The sequence below is a fragment of the Entelurus aequoreus genome, linkage group LG02 (assembly GCF_033978785.1).
Source record: "Entelurus aequoreus isolate RoL-2023_Sb linkage group LG02, RoL_Eaeq_v1.1, whole genome shotgun sequence".
NCBI lineage: Eukaryota > Metazoa > Chordata > Actinopteri > Syngnathiformes > Syngnathidae > Entelurus > Entelurus aequoreus.
The window spans coordinates 46,153,351-46,172,700 of NC_084732.1; the positions used below are offsets into that span (position 1 = coordinate 46,153,351).

At 40.8% G+C, this 19,350-nt stretch overlaps 1 protein-coding gene across 1 annotated transcript in view; it reads right to left on the reverse strand.

Moving 5' to 3' along the window:
- The window catches only part of adam10a (ADAM metallopeptidase domain 10a), a 37,752-nt gene extending 31,920 nt beyond the window's left edge, over positions 1–5,832 (reverse strand). Inside the window, exon 1 of the mRNA XM_062027720.1 lies at positions 5,399–5,832. Within this exon, the coding sequence (XP_061883704.1) occupies positions 5,399–5,450 (52 nt within the window). The 5' untranslated portion in view covers positions 5,451–5,832. The remainder of the gene's footprint in view (positions 1–5,398) is intronic.
- Positions 5,833–19,350: the final 13,518 nt, after the last annotated feature.

Genomic DNA, 19,350 nt, shown 5'->3' on the forward strand with positions numbered 1-19,350 from the left:
CCTTACATTACAATTATTTGAGTTTGAGTTTGAGTTTATTTCGAACATGCAAGCATACAACATGATACATCACAATTTCCAGTTTCTCTTTTCAACATGTTCGAAAAGGAGGAGAAAGAAGCAGAGCTTATTTACTCACACTCTTTTCTTTTACATAACAGTTGCTAAAACTTTTGTTCACTTCCTGTTCTCAATTTATTCACAATATGCTCCATAAGTAATCACAATAAAAAGAAATAAATAATACTCTGTGAAGTAAGTTACATTTCATATGGTGAGATGAGTAAGATTATTTTGAAAATGAATGGATGGATGAAATAAATTCAGAATGTTTATCATGGTTCTTCTTCTTTGTACTTTGTAAACACTAAGTTTGAAGAGTTTCTTGAAGTGGATCATATTAGTATATTGTTTGATTGCTTTGCTTAATCCATTCCATAATTTAAAACCACATGCTGTGATATACTGAAGGTCTTAAGTGTTGTACATGCATACAAATGTTTTAAATTACATTTTTCTCTAAGATTACATTTCTCCTCTTTTTTTGAGAAGAATTGTTGTATATTCTTGGGTAGCAGGTTATAGTTTGCTTTGTGTATAATTGTAGCTGTTTGCAAATTCACTATGTCGTGGAATTTCAGTATTTTTTATTCAATAAATAAAGGGTTTGTATGTTCTCTATATCCAACATTATGTATTATTATAACTGATCTTTTTTGTAGTTAATGAATGAAGTATACTTTTGTAGTTATTTCCCCATATTTCTACACAGTAACTCAGATATGGTAACACTAGCGAGCAGTAGAGAATATGAAGTGATTTTTGGTCTAGAACATGTTTTGCTTTATTCATTATTGACGTGTTTCTTGCTACTTTATGTTGTATATTTTTTACATGAGCTTTCCAGTTCAATTTATCATCAATCATTATACCTACAAATTTGGTTTCATTTACTCTTTCAATTTCTATTACGTCTATTTGTATTTGTGTTTGACTTTCTCTTCTACTGTTACCAAATAGCATTATTTTAGTTTTACTGAGATTCAAAGATCAGTCTGTTTTTGTCAAACCATCTTTATAATTTGTTAATTTCTTCTGTTAATATTTGTATTATCTTCTGTGTGTTCTCTCCTGAACAATGCTGTTGTATCATCCGCAAATAATACTAAGTTTAAATCTTTTGTAACTTTACAAATGTCATTTATATAGAGATTTAATAATTTTGGTCCTAGTATTGATCCCTGGCGCTGGAGCCTATCTCAGCTGCATTCGGGCGGGTAGGCGGGGTACACCCTGGACAAGTCGCCACCTCATCACAGGGCCAACACAGATAGACAGACAACATTCACACTCACATTCACACACTAGGGCCAATTTAGTGTTGCCAATCACCTATCCCCAGGTGCATGTCTTTGGAGGTGGGAGGAAGCCGAAGTACCCGGAGGGTACCCACGCAGTCACGGGGAGAACATGCAAACTCCACACAGAAAGATCCCGTGAACTCAGGACCTGAAATCCTTTCTTCCAATTTTGGTCAAATATTTACAAAGTAATTGTTGAAGCTTTCAACTACTTCCTTTATGTTGTCATTATTTTTGTTTTCCGTTTAAGAAGTATTGGGGGTAATCCCTCTTAGTGCCATTTTTAATAATGCTATTGAGGATGCCCATGTTGCTCTCATATTGTTTTTGTTCCTGTCCAATAATTCACTGCAATATTCTTTTCTACATGATCGTAGTATGTTTGTTAGCTTGTTTTTATACTTTGTGTACATATTTTCATATCTTGTTTGTGTTCTGTTGTTGCGTTTCTCAGATCTTCTTTAATTTCTTTCATTTCTTCTTTAAATTATTTTCCAAAGTCATGGAATAGTTTTTGTAGTATCCCTTCTTGATTTCCATCATGTCCTGTGTCCAACCTCCAATCTTGTTACCCCTTGTGTCCTGTGTCAGCTGACACCGAACGTCTTGGGATTTCAGTTTTTTCTTTAGCTTTTGGCATCTCGGCAGGTCGCTGACGTCAGTGCCTCTTGTGTCTTAAACAGCAGTTGCTTCTTTAGCGACTTGCGGCACTTTTAACTTGTTTCAACAATTTCGACCTTGTGCCGTTCAGAGATCAATTGGAGGTGTCAGCCTGTCAACTTATATCACTCTGCATCGTATTTTGTTTTAATCCTAAATCTAGATAACATAAAAACCACCACACACCATTAGTCTGTCCCTCCAGAATTTCGCAGGCTTTTTTGTGATTGTTTTAGCCTACAACGACTGAATTCAATTTCAGAAAGTTGCAGCAAAAGTTGCAATGTTTTGAGGCTTATTTTTTCAATAACACTGAATCAACTTGTACTTTTAAGAACACGCTGTGTTTCCTTGTAACTTTAGCCTCAAAATGCACAGGATTGCAACAAAAATTGGGAACACCGCATTGATGTCTTTACTCATTTTATAACAGACTTGAAAGTAGACACTTAATGGCAATAAAAGCACATACTGTATTTGGAGTTCATTGTCAAATTAATGTACGGTTTTAGTTATAACTAACAATAATATTAATCAATTATAATTACACAAATAATCCCGACCAAAAGCTTCCTTAGTGTCCGCCGTCTGCTCTGTCGTCCACAAGTTGCAGATATTGCAGACATTGTATGTTTTACACATGAAAAGTGTTTGCTCATCCAAAAAGTCCATTTACATTCCAACACATCTACATCGGCACGCTAAGAGCATTTTTGAACTGTTGAGAACGATTTATAGCACTAATCTTTGTTGGTAGATAAGAATTGATAAGAGCTTATCATCACACAACATCTCTGTTATGTAAATGCTACTTTTTCGCTAAGTGAGCATTGCAAATTAAATTCTGTTCTTAATTGCCTCATCCTGGATAAATAAAGGTTAAATAAATATACAAATACATTTTAAAATACATGTGAATGTTTTTTAACTAAATTACCCCGAAGGCTTAGCAGTGTAGCACCATAGACAGGAACTGGCAGTAGGTCTGAGCTAAGATGTTAGTGCAATAAAGAGATGATACATTGTATTTGTTACACATTGCTATCCTGCTTCATCTACACAAGAAACCATGAGCGTCGCTCAGAGACTAATTCCATTGGCGAAAATGACGCTGATTAGCCAGAATATGCGGGAAAGATGCAGTCATTGGACAAAGTTGTGAGACCGCGCATAATTCGCAGGGATCTGTCAAATTTGCATGAATTAGCACGATCGCGACAACGCGAATTCCTGCAGGAACTGATTAGTCTGAAATTCTTGTTGTACATTACATTAAATACTGATCAATAATCTAACAAAAAATAATTAAGAACAACTAAATTAACATAATATGTATGTTGTTTAAATGTGAGAGGAACCCAGAGTACATGGAGAAAACATATATAAACACACACACACGCCTGACTTGGAGAATACGCAACCTCCATAGAGATGCTCCTACAAAGATTACTAACCACTCGGCAGCCTGAAGTTAGTTTTATCTTAATGGTTTCAACAGTGGACTTTTTTGATTAAGTGTAGGTGTCAACATTTCAAAATTAGTCACCATGGTTACTCATCTTATTAAGAAAGGTCTACTGTGTGATAAAGCTTAAAGGTTTAACGTAATTTTAGCACTGTGGTATCCAAAGTGCGGCTCAAGGCCAATTTTGGCATGTTATAAAAAAATATTATTTTATTATTATTTGAGATAGGATATGAAATATTACACACATTTGCTTTGTCACATTTAAAACAAAGCTAAGATGTTTTTAGTTTAGGACAGGGGTGGCCAAATGTTTTGCCTCCAAGGGCCAAAGTGAAAATGTGCCAATGGGTTGGTTGCAGGCCAAACACAGGGATTTTAAGTAGGTGTGACCTGATAAAACTTTTTCACTTTTGATACGATACCAGTATTGGAGCCTTGAGTAACAGCAACACTAATATTAATACAATATTAGCAGGAATCATAGTGCATACTTTTTATTATTTTGTAGAGTGGAATGTTAGAAATGGTTTGCTCAGGTGAAATTCCTCAAACAGAAAACAATGGCAGGTATGATAGACATATTTCATATACATTTTTATAATTATTAACTGTCTGGAATGGACATATGCTGTCTTTATAAATTGATAATTCATTAAAATAATCTCGTGACGCAGTAAATTGAATGAGGCGGACACGTTTGTTCCTGAAAACCTTTTAATACTTTTTCCAGCTTTTGAGACTTTCTATCTGTAAGTAATATGCAACTATAAATATTTGATATGTGTTTCATTGGCTAATGTGGTGTTTTAGACGGCAATGTTGCTCAATTAAGGACAAAAAGTGCATATTGTATGTCTAGCTTGTGAGCTAACGTGTGCTTAGCTGTTGTGTAGCTGCTAACTTCTCATAGCCTTTAGCCTACCTTGTTTACCTTCATTTAATGAATTAATGAAAAAAAACAAGAAAATACCAACTTTGTGTGCTTTTTGGAGGACATTTAGAAGAGATGTCCAGCTTTGCACTTGTAAATGCAATGTAGGACAGCTTGTATTGAAGATGTTACATGCAAGCACATATAATCCCATACTTGTTTTTTGCGGACCGATATCTTATGTAAATATTGGAATGGGACACCACTAATTTCAAGCGCAAAACACAAGTAGCATAATATTATAAGTTCCCACCCTTTACGAGCCAAACGAAACGACTGGACGGGCCAAATTTGGCCCAAGTGCCCCACTTTTGGCACCCTTAGTTTAAGATGTGTTTACCTGAATTTGATTACTTTTAGCATTTTTAAATGTATCTTTCAGTTTCTTCTGTATGCTAGCCTTCATGAAGAAAGTTTGGACATATCGTTTAAGCCACTTAAGCATACATTTTTTTGCCTTGCCCAAAACACTAAATATTTAGTTCTGTTGCATTTTTTTTTAGCTTAAAGATTGTACTGTTTGGTTAGAGACCGTCTGCTCTCATAAAGCTCAGTAAAGTAATGTATTAGTAAAATCTTTCAGTGTGATGCACTGCAGTTCTGCACCACAATATAAAAACTAACTTTTCTGAGAGCAACTGAAATGGTTTATTTCATAACGATCCTGTATTTGCTACATTTCTTGGTGCAGGTTTGGCAAACACATTGAGGGCGACTATGCATTAGCACAACGTCATGTTTAAATGACAGTTTCTCCCGTCGTTATTTTTGGACAGATTGTCTTTGAACTTCCTCTTGATCAATTTGAACATAACAAATAAATCTTAGGAATGTATCCGGCTCCGTATGAAGATGAGAATACGAAGAGTCACGTACAAGCAGTTACCATAGTCACAATTAGCCACCTAGCTGGTCAAATGAACGCTTCTAGCTAGGTGTAAGGCGGTGACTTTTATTGACTACCTGTAAAAAACTTACCTATGGTATCAAGAAGGCAGCAAAGAGGGAAGAGCAATTTAAAAAATATCATATCGAAAATCCCGTTATATCCAAAAACAAAAACACAGGCGACTTTACATTTGGTATAGTTGGATTTTGCTTCTTTGGTTATAAAAATGCACTCGCGCTTCCTACTTTGCTCGCCTACACAGTTGACGCCACTGTCAGCCTCCGGGCACGTGACGTCATACACGAAGACTAAAAGGAGCGTCGCCCCTCCTTTTCGCCGTGTTGTATGACGGACATTCCTATCATCACGTCCTTGTTCCGAAACGCTGAACAACGTTCAGAGGTCTCGTAAGATAATTGACATGATGACATCACAATTAGTGACAAATTATTACAAACTGCACCGTAGCTTTTGTGTTACGTTTTGTTTTCAGGAATCACTCCGCCGTAATGTGTACTTCCGTGTATCCTCATTTCCGGGTTCAAGAACATTTGAAGGGTCCTTTTCAATTGGGTGTTCTTACAGCTTCATTTTTTTATTGGTTGAAGTTTATTTCGAACATCTATACAATTTCAACATGATGCATCGCATATTTTCATTTCTCTTTTCAACATGACTGATAAGGAGTAGAACGAAGCAAATCCTACCCACTTTCCACATCATAGCAATTATTTACACATACTGTATGTAACACAATTTACATCAATGACAGTTCTCTTAATACACTGTTAAAGTCAGTTATGATTTTAATGAGATTAATAATCTTATTTTCAATAAATACAATACGTATCTTTTATCTTGAACAGGCTAGGCTCTTCAACTGGATTAATTTAGTACATTGTTTTATTTTCTTGCTTAATCCATTCCGTATTTTAATTCCACATACTGATATACTAAAGGTTGTAAGTGTTGTACGTGCATACAAATGTTTTAAATTACATTTTTCTCTAAAGTTATTTATCTCCTCTTTTGTCAAGAAGAATTGTGTATACATTCTTGGGTAGCAGGTTCGATTTGTGCATAATTTAAGAAGATTGCAAATCCTCCAAATCATTGGATTTCAATATTTTGGATTCCATAAATAAAGGGTTTGTTTGTTCTCTATAGCCAACATTATGTATTATTCTAAATTATTTTGTAACACGGTTGATGAATGAAGTGTACGTTTGAAGTTATTTCCCCATATTTCTGCCCAATAACTCCGATATGGTAACACTAGCGAGCAGTAGAGAATATGGAGTGACTTCCGGTCTTGGTCTTCAAGTCTGTTTTTGTTAAATTATCTCTTTAGCGTGTTCATTTATTTTGTTATTATTTGTATTAGTTTCTGTGTGCTCTCTCCTGGACAAAATGCTATCATGTCGTCTGCAAATAGTATGAACTTTAAGTCCTTTGTAGATTTACAAATGTCGCTTATATAAAGATTGAACCATTTTTAATAGTAGTTTAGTATTTATCCCAGTGGTAAACCACGAGATATATTTAGCGCTGTGGACGTGTGTTTTCCTATCTTCACATATTGTTTTCTGTTGGTTAAGTAGCCTCTTGCCCAGTTCAAGAACAAAATTATGACATACCATTCTAATTTGTTGATTAACATATTATGATTTATTGTGTCAAATACTTTAGTTAGATCCATAAACACTGCAGCTGCACACTGTTTACAATCTATTCATTGGTAATTTTCTGTCATTTTGATTAATGCCATTGATGTAAAAATGTTAGCTTTGTATCCGAATTGGTTCTCTGCAAGTGTTCCACTTTATGAATTTGTCCAATCTGTCATTAAATAATTTTTCTATTGCTTTTAGAAAATTGTAGAAGTAAAGAAACAGGTCTGTAGTTTGTAAACTTCTGATTGTCTCATGTCTTATAATTCGGTACAACTTCTGCCAGTTGTGATTGTTTTCAATATTCGATTTCTGACAAACGTGAAAGGTTCTGAAATGTCTTCAATACGTTTTTTAGCGCTTTCATATCGATTCAGTCACAGTCAGTTGAGGTCTTGGATTCGCATTTCTTTACAATTTTGAGTATTTCCTATTTTTTCACATTATTGAGGAACATCGAGTTGGGATGTCTATCGAAGATCTTCTAGATTTGGCCCAATTTTTACAAATATTTACTCACTAAAACTTTCTACTACTTTGTTCATATTGTCACTTTTTTTGTTTCCGCCTAAAATATTGGGGGTAATCCTTGGAACCATTTTTAATAACGCTCTTTAGTATACCCCATGTTGCTTTCATGTTATTGTTGTTCCTGTCTAACAATTGACTGTAATAATCTTCCCTACATGTTAATGAGATACAGGTTAGCTTGTTCTTACTTGTTTTGTACTTATTTGCTGCTTCGATAGCTATTTGTGTCATAAATGTTCTGGATAATGTGTTCTTGTTCCAAACATTTTGTAATCCTTGGTCATCCATGGTTCATTGTTCTTTGAGTTTTACCAAGTTGTTTCCATGGACAACATTTGTCATATAGCATCAGTTAAAAAAACATGTGTCATCAACATTGTTTCCACTGTACACATTGTTCAAACTTTGATCATTCTTAAAAGTGTTCACACGTTCCTCTGTGCCTAGTCTTTGAAATGTCTTTTTGTCATTCATGTTCGTTTTCCTGATGTTTCTGTCTGATTCTGAAAACTGGTAGATGATCACTGATGTCAGTTATTAGCAGACCACTTGTAGTATTAATATTAAACTCAATAGTAAACTATTATCAAAAGGCTAAGTTTGGCACAGTGTCCTGTGATTCTGCTTGGCCTTGTGATTTTCGGATATAAACTCATGCTATACATTGTATCGATGTGTTTAGTAGGATTCTAGAGGTCATTGTTGATGTCATTCAATCCTCAAACATTTTATACTTAAAGACTTAGGTGTTCTATATACTGTATACAGCTGATCAAGGCATGTTTGCTTTTTTCATGACATTATTACAATAGTTATACATTCCAAAATATTATCAATAGCACATGGCATGTTATTCACCACTTTGTAGTGCAAGTCCTTCATCATGTACAGCGCTGCGCCTCCTCCATTTTTGTTCATTCTGTTTAGTTCACATCATCAATCCATGTCTCTGAGATAGCGATCAGTTGGAGGGGTTAGTTGATTGGTTCCAAAATATTATTTATATTGGGGTAGTTTGCTTACAAGCTTCTACTGTTTGAATTAATATTTGACAGTTTGTTGTCAGATTTAATGTTGCTATTATATTTTTCAACTGTATAATAAAAACAATTATTCCTGATGTGGGAGATAAAGTTTATGTTGGTGCTTTGCATCATGGATGTGTGTAGAACGATATTGTCCAGTCCTCCAACTCATTAGGTTACTGTTGAAGTGCATGGTGTTAAATGTATCTAAGTCCTATATTTATTTCACTACCAAAACCTTATGAATATTTTACTGTTTTATACCCAAGTATTTTTTTATTTGTTGCTTATTCAAGTGTTTTGCTTTTTTGGCAATGTCAGCATTCTTTTTTGTTAGATGTTTATTTATGTATACATGTGTGCCTTTCAGTTTGTGTCCTTGTCTCATGAGTGCAATTTAGTATTTTCTGTTCACAAACCTCATTATGATAACTGTTCTTTCATTTGTTCTTTTGGGCAGCTGGTGACAAGCCTCAGTGCTCTGCTGGTCCTCTATTATTCCTTTGCGTTGCAGGTATTTATTTGACAAATTATTCATTCGCTGAGAGATTTTTATTTTTATTTGTCCTGTCCAGCTACTCAGGCAAATCATATTGTTGATGTAGATGCCCATATTTGCTGTAAAGATTTACTTTACAAAAGAGAAGTGTGGCATACGTTTGTACTTCATTGTTGCCTTTTTTGTATTTGAATTCATTAAATGGATTTATGTTTGGCGCAGCCGGACCAGAGCAGGAGGGGATGGAAAGACAGAAAAACGGGGGGAAATTCAATCAATCAATCAATCAATCAATGTTTATTTATATAGCCCTAAATCACAAGTGTCTCAAAGGGCTGTACAAGCCACAACGACATCCTCGGTACAGAGCCCACATACGGGCAAGGAAAAACTCACCCCAGTTGCGGAGACAAGAGAGGGATAAGACGGAGACAACAACAACAGAACAGCAGCAGCAAATAGGTTATGTACAAACATGATACGAAATGTGAGAGCTAAGAAGCAGTTAGTGAAGTAAATATAAATAACACAGAAATCAATCAATCAATCAATGTTTATTTATATAGCCCTAAATCACAAAAGTCTCAAAGGGCTGCACAAGCCACAACGACATCCTCGGCACAGAGCCCACACAAGGGACGTCGATGTGAATGACTATGAGAAACCTTGGAGAGGACGGCATATGTGGGTCACCCCCCCTCTAAGTACAGTCCCTAGTGGTTCCACATAACAGTGAGAGTCCAGTCCATAGTGGGGCCAGCAGAAGACCATCCCGAGCGGAGACAGGTCAGTAGCGCAGAGACGTCCCCAACCGATGCACAGGCGAGCGGTCCACCAATGAAGATTTTGATTTGAGAAACACCTTGCGGTGTAGCTTGAACACATCATCAGTAAAGAACCGAGGTTCATTGGGTGTTTCGGGTCTTTGATCTCTATACACCCTCGCCTGGAAGATCAGCCCCGGCTTGTGTCCAAGCAGGGAACTACTCCATCCGTCTCCCCTCTTGATCCACAACCACCTTGAGACTTTCTCAGCAGCCTCACTGATATTTCTTGCGGCTTTTCTCTCCAGCAACCCTCTGATTCCAAGAAGTCTGAATGCTTGATGCCCAGATTGCCCTAGAAAGCCCCTGCAGCCCACTTCTATAGGCTCACAGCGGGCCCTCCAGCCGCTCTTTCTGGATGTCTCGACCAGCTCAAGGTGTTTGGCCTTCTTTCGCTCTTGGGCCTCCTCCATCCGGTCTTCCCAAGAGACTGTAAGTTCCAGCAGCACAACATGCTTCGTTGAGTCAGAATTAAGACAAGGTCTGGCCTCAATGATGTCCTTCCTATGCGCTCTGGAAACTTCAGCTGTCTGCCGAGATCCACCTGAAGCTGCCAGTCACGGGCTGTGGTTAGCAGTCCGGTTGGGACCTTACGTCCAGCCTGTGGTTTGTTCCATGCCTTGACGAAGGAGATGTTATGCCTGACTGGGAGCTGGTGTTTGCTCTGCTGGATTCCAGTGCCTATGGTGTCTGCTACTGCCTTCAGCACCTGGTCGTGGCGCCATGTGTCCCTCCCCTCTCCCAGGGCTTTAGGGCAGCAGCTCAGGATGTGCTCCAGGGAACCCCGTGCTTTGCACAGTGGACATTCAGGTGTTTCTACTAGCCCCCAGCAATGAAGATTAGATGGACTTGGGAGGACATCATACACTGACTGGATCAGGAACTTGAGTCTTGCTGGTTCTGACTTCCAAAGTTCTGTCCAGGTGATTTTCCGGGTAGATGCGTGGTCCCAATTTGTCCAGGCTCCTTGCTGGCGCATGGCCACTGTCTTGCTCCGGCGTTCCTCCTCAACCTCTGCACGGATCTCTCCCTGCACCATCAGCCGTCTCTCTCGACCCTGGGCTTTGTCGTAGCGTGGTCTTGTATTGCTACCCAGCCCAGTTTGTCCGACTGCCACAGCACCTAATAAGACGCCATGTTTCAGCCTTGTTTCTGCCTGGTCAACGGCCTCCTGTGCCTTCCACTTCCTCTCAGTTCTGACCTTGATGCCAGCAGAGGAGACTCTGGTGTCAGATGAGTCTCTGTAAAGTAACACCTCCCTGGCTCTGGTGACTTTAAACTCCTCGGTCAATCCGGTGAAGGGAAGTTGCAGCTTGTATTGTTCTTAGGCTCTTTGGCAAGCCCAGCCACCTACGCAGGTGCTGGCTGATGTTGCGTTCGAAGCCCTCCACAATGGTTACTGGGACTTCGTAGATGAGCAGCGGCCAAAGGATTCTCGGCAGGATGCCATGCTGGTATATCCAAGCCTTGAACTTCCCGGGGAGGCCCGACTTGTCCACTGCTGATAGCCAGGTCTTCAGCTCCATATAGGCTGACTGCACTGCTGCCTAGTCCTTCAGGGTGCTGTCAAAGATATTCCCCAGACTCTTCACAGGCTTCTCTGACACTGATGGTATGGGGACTCCATCCAGGCTGAAGCCGTGTTTGTCCTCCACTCTCCCCTTCCTCAAAACCAGGGACCTGGACTTGGCTGGTTTGAACATCATTCTCGCCCATGTGATGATCCTTTCCAGTCCGCGGAGGAGCCACCGACACCCTGTCACTGATGTTGTTGTGACAGTCAGATCATCCATGAAGGCTCGGATCGGAGGTTGGCGAATGCCGGAACTGGACTTCGGACCCCTGCATTCCACTTCTGCTGCCTTGACCAGCATGTTCATCGCTAGGGCGAACAGTACCACTGATATGGTGCACCCTGTGATGATGCCCTTCTCCAGGCGGTGCCATGCAGATGTTATTGCTCCAGAGGTGAATCTCAGACTGAAACTACTGTAGTAGTCTCGTATGAGTTCAGTGATCTTCTCTGGAACATGATGTGTCATCAAGGCTGTTGTCACAAGCTTGTGTGGAATGGATCCATAGGCATTGGCAAGGTCAAGCCAAAGGACAGCCAGGTCTCCTTGATTTTCCCTTGCCTCCCGGATCAGCTGGGTAACCACTCCTGTGTGTTTCAAGCAGCCTGGCATGCCTGGGACTCCTCCCTTCTGCACTGTGGTGTGGATATAGGAATTCCTCAGGAGGTACTCAGTCAACCTGTTGGCAAGAATCTTGAAAAATATCTTGCCTTCCACGCTGAGCAGGGAGATGGTGCGGAACTGCGTGATGTCACTTGCATTCTCCTCCTTTGGTATCCAGACACCCTCTGCATGGCGCCACTGCTTGGCTGCCTTTCCCCTCCGCCATACTACCCTGACAAGTCTCCACAGCCTCTCCAGGAGTCTCGGGCAATGCTTGTAGACTTTGTATGGCACTCCACTCGGGCCTGGGGCTGCGCTGGTCCTTGCGGCTCGGACGGTGTCCCTGACTTCTGCCAAGGTGGGCTCTTTGATGTTAAACTGGAAGAAGGGTTCTGATGGTGTGGGTAGCCCTCTGCAGGGGGGAAGATCTTCATCTCTCCTACTGTCGCTGTATGTGTTACTGAGGTGCTGATTGATCTCCTCTTCAGAGCAGACAAGGGTCCCGCTCCGCTTCTGCCCCAGCAGCTGTTTCGTAAATCCAAAAGGGTTTGCTATGAAGGCAGTGCGCTTGGGCGCCCTCTCTCTGCCCCTTCTCCTATGTCCCTCAGCATGTCGGAGAGAGATGAGCTTCTGCTTCAGGATGTCCCTGAGCTCTGACAGGGCTGGTCTTTCCTCCTCACTCGCCCTCTTATACTGATGTTTTAAGGCCTTCAGTTCTTTCCTGAGCTGGGCGATCTTGGTCTCCCGCCGGTTTGGCCTGGCGATGTTCTGAGCCTTGGGTTGTTTGATGCCAAATATCTCAGCACCCATTCTGATGATCAGTGTGCTCATCAGCTGCAGTCGCCGATCAACTTCCCCTCTGCATGCTGCATCAAGGGTAGCATCAACATCCTCGTCAAACTGTCGCCATTCAGGTTCCTTGTTTGCAGCAGGCCACAAGACCCGCTGTTCAGATGGTTTGCCGGGTACAGCATGTTGAGCTTGGAGGTTCTGGACACTGTGGGGTGACTCCGGTTCCTGCTCCTCCTCCGTCTCACCAGAGTCAGTACTAGGCACTGGCTCTGTGCGTTGCTCAGCTTACTTTCTCCTAATGCAGCCCATCTGGGTCCGGTGGATTCTCAGGCCTATCAGGTTCTTACAGACCTTGCCACAAAAACAGGTTGCTGTCGTTGTCGATAATCCATCGCGTATGTCTGGTACCAAAAGATCCGTCAGTTTGGGGTGCTTATCCTCCCCCCCTCTCGGGCACCCCTGGGGGTATCTTTCTTTAGGGCTTTCTGTAGCGTTGTGTGGGTGCTCCCTCACGGGAGCTGCAGTGCAGGGCGCTAACCTTTACTGCCCCGTTTCCTGTCTCCTTCCGGGCTGTCCACTGTCTCTCCAGTTGTCACCACACTTTCACGGTTGTCATCCAGACTTTCCTGGAAGTCACTGGCTAGGCCAGTCAGACTAGATTTGAGAAACACCTTGCGGTGCAGCTTGAACACATCATCAGTAAAGAACCGAGGTTCATTGGGTGTTTCGGGTCTTTGATCTCTATACACCCTCGCCTGGGCGACCCAACCGGGGCTAATCAGGCCCCGGCTTGTGTCCAAGCAGCGAACTGCTCCATCCGTCTCTCCTCTCTATCCACAACCACCTTGAGGCTTTTTCAGCAGCCTCACTGATATTTCTGGCGGCTTTTCTCTCCAGCAGCCCTCTGATTCCAAGAAGTCTGAATACTCGATGCACAGATTGCCCTAGAAAGCCCCTGCAGCCCACTTCTATAGGCTCACAGCGGGCCCTCCAGCCGCTCTCTCTGCATGTCTCGACCAGCTCAAGGTATTAGGCCTTCTTTCGCTTATGGGCCTCCTCCATCCGGTCTTCCCAGGGGACTGTAAGTTCCAGCAGCACAACATGCTTCGTTGAGTCAGAAGTTAAGACAAGGTCTGGCCTCAACGATGTCCTTGCTATGCGCTCTGGAAACTTCAGCTGTCTGCCAAGATCCACCTGAAGCTGCCAGTCACGGACTGTGGCTAGCAGTCCGGTTGGGGCCTTACGTCCAGTCTGTGGTTTGTCCCCTGCCTTGACGAAGGAGATGTTATGCCTGACTGGGAGCTGGTGTTTGCTCTGCTGGATTCCAGTGCCAATGGTGTCTGCTACTGCCTTCAGCACCTGGTCGTGGCGCCATGTGTCCCTCCCCTCTCCCAGGGCTTTAGGGCAGCAGCTCAGGATGTGCTCCAGGGAACCCCGTGCTTTGCACAGTGGACATTCAGGTGTTTCTACTAGCCCCCAGCAATGAAGATTAGATGGACTTGGGAGGACATCATACACTGACTGGATCAGGAACTTGAGTTATTGCTCTACAAATGTAACAATAAAAATACCAATAGGAATAGCACTATTGATAATGAATAATAACATTAATTACCTCTATTATCAACAATACAATTGTTTCAAATGCAACAATACATATATGTAATGATAACCTGAATTAAAAAAGAAAGCAGATTAATGGAGGGGAACAAAGAGAAGCAAACTGTAATAACCTTGTAGATTGTTATAGTAGTAATACGTTAAGCTTTGTCTGTGTGCTTTGTTTTAGCCAGTTTCCCCTCTGGAAACAATGTTAATATGTGTTGATATAACGTGATTATATGCATATGACTGTATATGCAGATGTGCTTGTATATGTACAGTATGTGTACATGTATGTTTGTACAGTGAATGTGTGTGTGGATGTATGTACCGTGAGTGTGTGTGGATGTACTGTATTTGTATATGTATGTGGGAGTGTAGGTACCTACACTACCGTCCAAAAGTTTGGGGTCACCCAAACAATTTTGTGGAATAGCCTTCATTTCTAAGAACAAGAATAGACTGTCGAGTTTCAGATGAAAGTTCTCTTTTTCTGGCCATTTTGAGCGTTTAATTGACCCCACAAATGTGATGCTCCAGAAACTCAATCTGCTCAAAGGAAGGTCAGTTTTGTAGCTTCTGTAACAAACTAAACTGTTTTCAGATGTGTGAACATGATTGCACAAGGGTTTTCTAATCATCAATTAGCCTTCTAAGCCAATGAGCAAACACATTGTACCATTAGAACACTGGAGTGATAGTTGCTGGAAATGGGCCTCTATACACCTATGTAGATATTGCACCAAAAACCAGACATTTGCAGCTAGAATAGTCATTTACCACATTAGCAATGTAAAGAGTGTATTTCTTTAAAGTTAAGACTAGTTTAAAGTTATCTTCATTGAAAAGTACAGTGCTTGTCCTTAAAAAATAAGGACATTTCAATGTGACCCCAAACTTTTGAACGGTAGTGTATGTATGTGGGTAAGTACCAATGTGTGTGTATGTATGTATCAATGAATTAATGTACATTCACAATACATATATACACACTTATGTGTGTATATATGTATTAATATTTGTGTGGATATGAGTATGAATGTGTATTTGTATGTACAATATATTTGTCTCCCACTGTGTGCGGGAGCCAAAGTGCAGGAGAGAGCCCCACCCAAAACCCAGAAAGATGTAACGTGCCGCCCCCAGGGGCCCAGGGACTTCCCGCAGCCGGATCAAGTTCCTCCATACAACAGAAGAGCTCTAGTAATTGTATTATGTTTAATTTACTGCAAAAATGTAAGCCTTTCTCAAGTTTTGAACTGAACTCGGGTCAGTTGAATAGCCCTGCTTTCACCTCTAACCTATGCGCAATACTTCTGCACTAATCAAAAGATGGCTGCATCTTATAATCATTGTATATAGTATCTGTATTTTATATTTACAAATTTTATCATTTCAATACCTCAATTTAAGAGTGCCCCAATTTAAGATTGTTTTGAGATGAGAGCTGTCTCCCGGCTAATTATTATGCTTTTAATAACAAGTACAAATCTGAGTTACAAGCATCTCCACCATTAGTTGGAGTAGCAAATGTCACAGTGAACCCGTGAGATCCGCCCAAAACATCTGATCTTACTAGAGATGGAGATAACTTTGTTTTCCAACCATGGTAAGGAAGAGAGTGAGTGGAGGACAGTGCTGAGAAAAAGAGTTGGAGGATAGTCATTCAATTAAAAATTAAATCAATCAAAAACATGATTGCGTGTGTTACAAACTTGGCAAAGCAAATCGAGCTAATTATTGATAGTCTGCACCATAATGGAATAGAATGAGTCTAACCCCAGCCAAAAATAATACAATTAAATCTAAACGGCGGGCATTTATCCATTAAAATATAGAAATGCTGCTGATGGTGTGTTTGCCGGAGAAGCAGCTTTTTTTTTTCCCAAGATGGCGCCGCTGTAGTGGCTGCTGTTGGCAGGAGCTCTGTGCTATTGTGTCATCCTTTTGTGTTTCTGATGTTTACCTCTTGTTTTCATGTGGGGTTTTTTTTGCCTTGTGGTTCGGGACTCTTTGGGACTTTGTGACAAGGGGGTGGCACTTACATGACTTCTGCTGTGCTTTTTTGTGAACATCTAGATCTGCTTCCTGGGAGCCTTTTGGCCATGGAGACCAGCTGTTGGGTCTCTGCCACACCAGAGTCCGTTTGGAGAGACTGGAGGAGATGTGGATGAAGAGACAGGGCTGCGGAGCTGGCTGCGGAGCTGGCCTTGAGCGCCGAAACGGACAAGCTTCACAGTGTCTTGGCTGAGTGAGCAGGTATCGGACACCTCGGTCTCCTCAGACGCATTCTTGCTCATCCATGCGGACTGGACACCGTCCGAGAGTTGGTTGGCGGCCGAGGGTGGAGTCAGCTCTCTTGGTTACTTTGTTGGGTCTGCTCCTGTCTCTGGCCATGCTCCACCCACCCCAGCAGACGATGGCGTGGAACACCGCAGAGGCCACTACAGTGTATATGTTTTTTTGTTTCTTTTTGTTTTACTTTTGTGGCTGTGTGTACACGTGGCGGTTTGAATCAGCTCTGCTCTTTTAATGTCTTTAATGTCCTGTGTTTTCTTTGATGTTTCCCTCTTACACATGTTTATGTGTGCTATGGCTTTGAAGTGGTGTTTTTTTCCTTGGCCTCAGTCTGGACCCCCTCTCCAGGGGCCCAGGCTTAGACTGAATATTTTTTTGTCGTTTACCTGTTTCTCACCTTTTTTGTAAGGGGCGCCGGAAGTAGGCAGACCCGTCAGCGATCCTGTTCTTTCTCCCTGTAATGTTTGTCTGCTCTTGAATGGGATTGTGTTGAAAATGTTACTTTCCCCTCGGGGATTATTAAAGTATTTCTGATTCTGATTCTGAACGGCAATACCATAGAAGTCCACTCTCCATGTTAAATGCTGTAAAAGTACATTATTATCACATTACTTTCAAAAATTACTGTAGTTTGTGGTACATTATATTGTGTTGTTTATAAAATATTTATCATTTAAAATTGTGTTTTTCTCTTTAAAAGGCATTTTACATGTTAAAATTGGGGATGTTGCACCTGGGCCCCAAACTCATGGGTTCCTCTGGGCTATTGGAAAGTTTTTTTCTGCCATTAAAGTTATAGAAATAGGTGTCAAATATTTTTATAAAAAATTAAAATAAGTTAATTAATAGGCTTGTTAAGTGAGTCAAATTAAGAATATCAGAGACTATATACTATTTATCAAAACACAAAATGGTTTTAATGTCATCAAAGCTCACATTTAAGCATACACACCCAGCACCAACATTTTGGGGAAAAAGGACACAATGGAAAGGAAAAAACACATTAAATCCATCTGTGGTGCATTCAAGGACCGTAAATAAAATTTAGAAACAGAAAAATCACTAGATGCACTTACCATATAGCCATAATAAAAAATGTGGTAATATTATGATTTGTATTACCCACTGTATGATTTGTATTACCCACTGTTTACAATCCAATGTGTACTTTACACTCTGAAGTAAAACTTGACATATTTGTAAGTGAATTTGGATATTTAGCTGAACAATGACAAATACTATGATTATTTAAAATCATTCTGGACACTTTATATTAAATTTGATGGCACTAACTAACTTTTTAAAGACAATTCCAAATTATTTAGGGTTTTTTGTTTAGATATGTTCTTGGTATGATAATCCCATCTTGAAAGTCAAAAACTTTATGAAGGTTTTTACATGTGTTTTAAAAATAGATTATTTCAACCAAATCAATGCAACAATTAGGTTTTTTTTGGTGCATGTAAACATACCAAGTGTGTGTGTATGAGGTGGCAATGCTAGTTTTAGGGTGGCATGGGGTGCCTTTTTGGAGTCTTGTGTATGAATTTGGTGCTTGGGCCCCTGGTTAGAGTCCACATTAAATGTATTGTCCCTGAATGTTGGAATAGCGACTGTCTTTCTCAGCCTTAACATGTAATTGCAGTTCAATTTAATATATATATATATATATATATATATATATATATATATATATATATATATATATATATATATATATATATATATATATATATATATATATAGTGTATAGCCCTGAGGCTATACACTAAGCGGAAAGAGGGAGGATGAGGGGTAGTGAGCGTCAAGGCCACAGTCCAGGATGAAACATCGAAAATTCGAGAATACATAGAAAAAATGGCCCAGAAGGATGAACCACTAAGTGAATGTTTTAGGCAGGAGAACCCTGATGAGAGTGCAGAGGAGGAGGAGCAGACTACCTAGACGGACAAGCCCCTACATGGCATGTACCACCGTCAGATAGAGGAAGTGGCTGAAATCAAGAAATCCTACCAGTGGCTGGAAAATGCAGGACTGGCAGACAGCACAAATGCACTAATCATGGCAGCATAAGAACAGGCCATAAGCACAAGAGCCATAGAGGCCTGGATCTACCAGAGTAGATCAGACCCAAGAGGCAGACTGCAAAGAAGCCCCTGAAACAGTCCAACACATAGTAGCAGGCTGTAAGATGCTAGCTGGATCAGCGTACATGAAGAGGCACAACCGAGTGGCTGGGATAGTATACAGGAACATCTGCAACCAGTATGGAATAGAAGTACCCAAATCCCAATGGGCCATACCAGAGAAGGTGGCTGAGAACAACAGGGCCAAGGTTCTGTGGGACTTCAGCTTCCAGACTGACAAACAGCTTCTGGCTAACCAACCAGACATGGTGGTGGTGGACAAAGAGCAGAAAAGGGTGGTGGTGATAGATGTGGCAATTCCAGCTGACGGCAACATCAGGAAGAAGGAACACGAGAAACTTGAGAAGTACCAAGGGTTGAAAGAGCAGCTGTAATGGATGTGGAAGGTCAAGGCTAGCGTGGTCCCGTGGTAGTGGGGGCGCTCGGAGCAGTAACCCCCAAACTGGGAGAGTGGCTCCAACAGATCCCAGGAACAA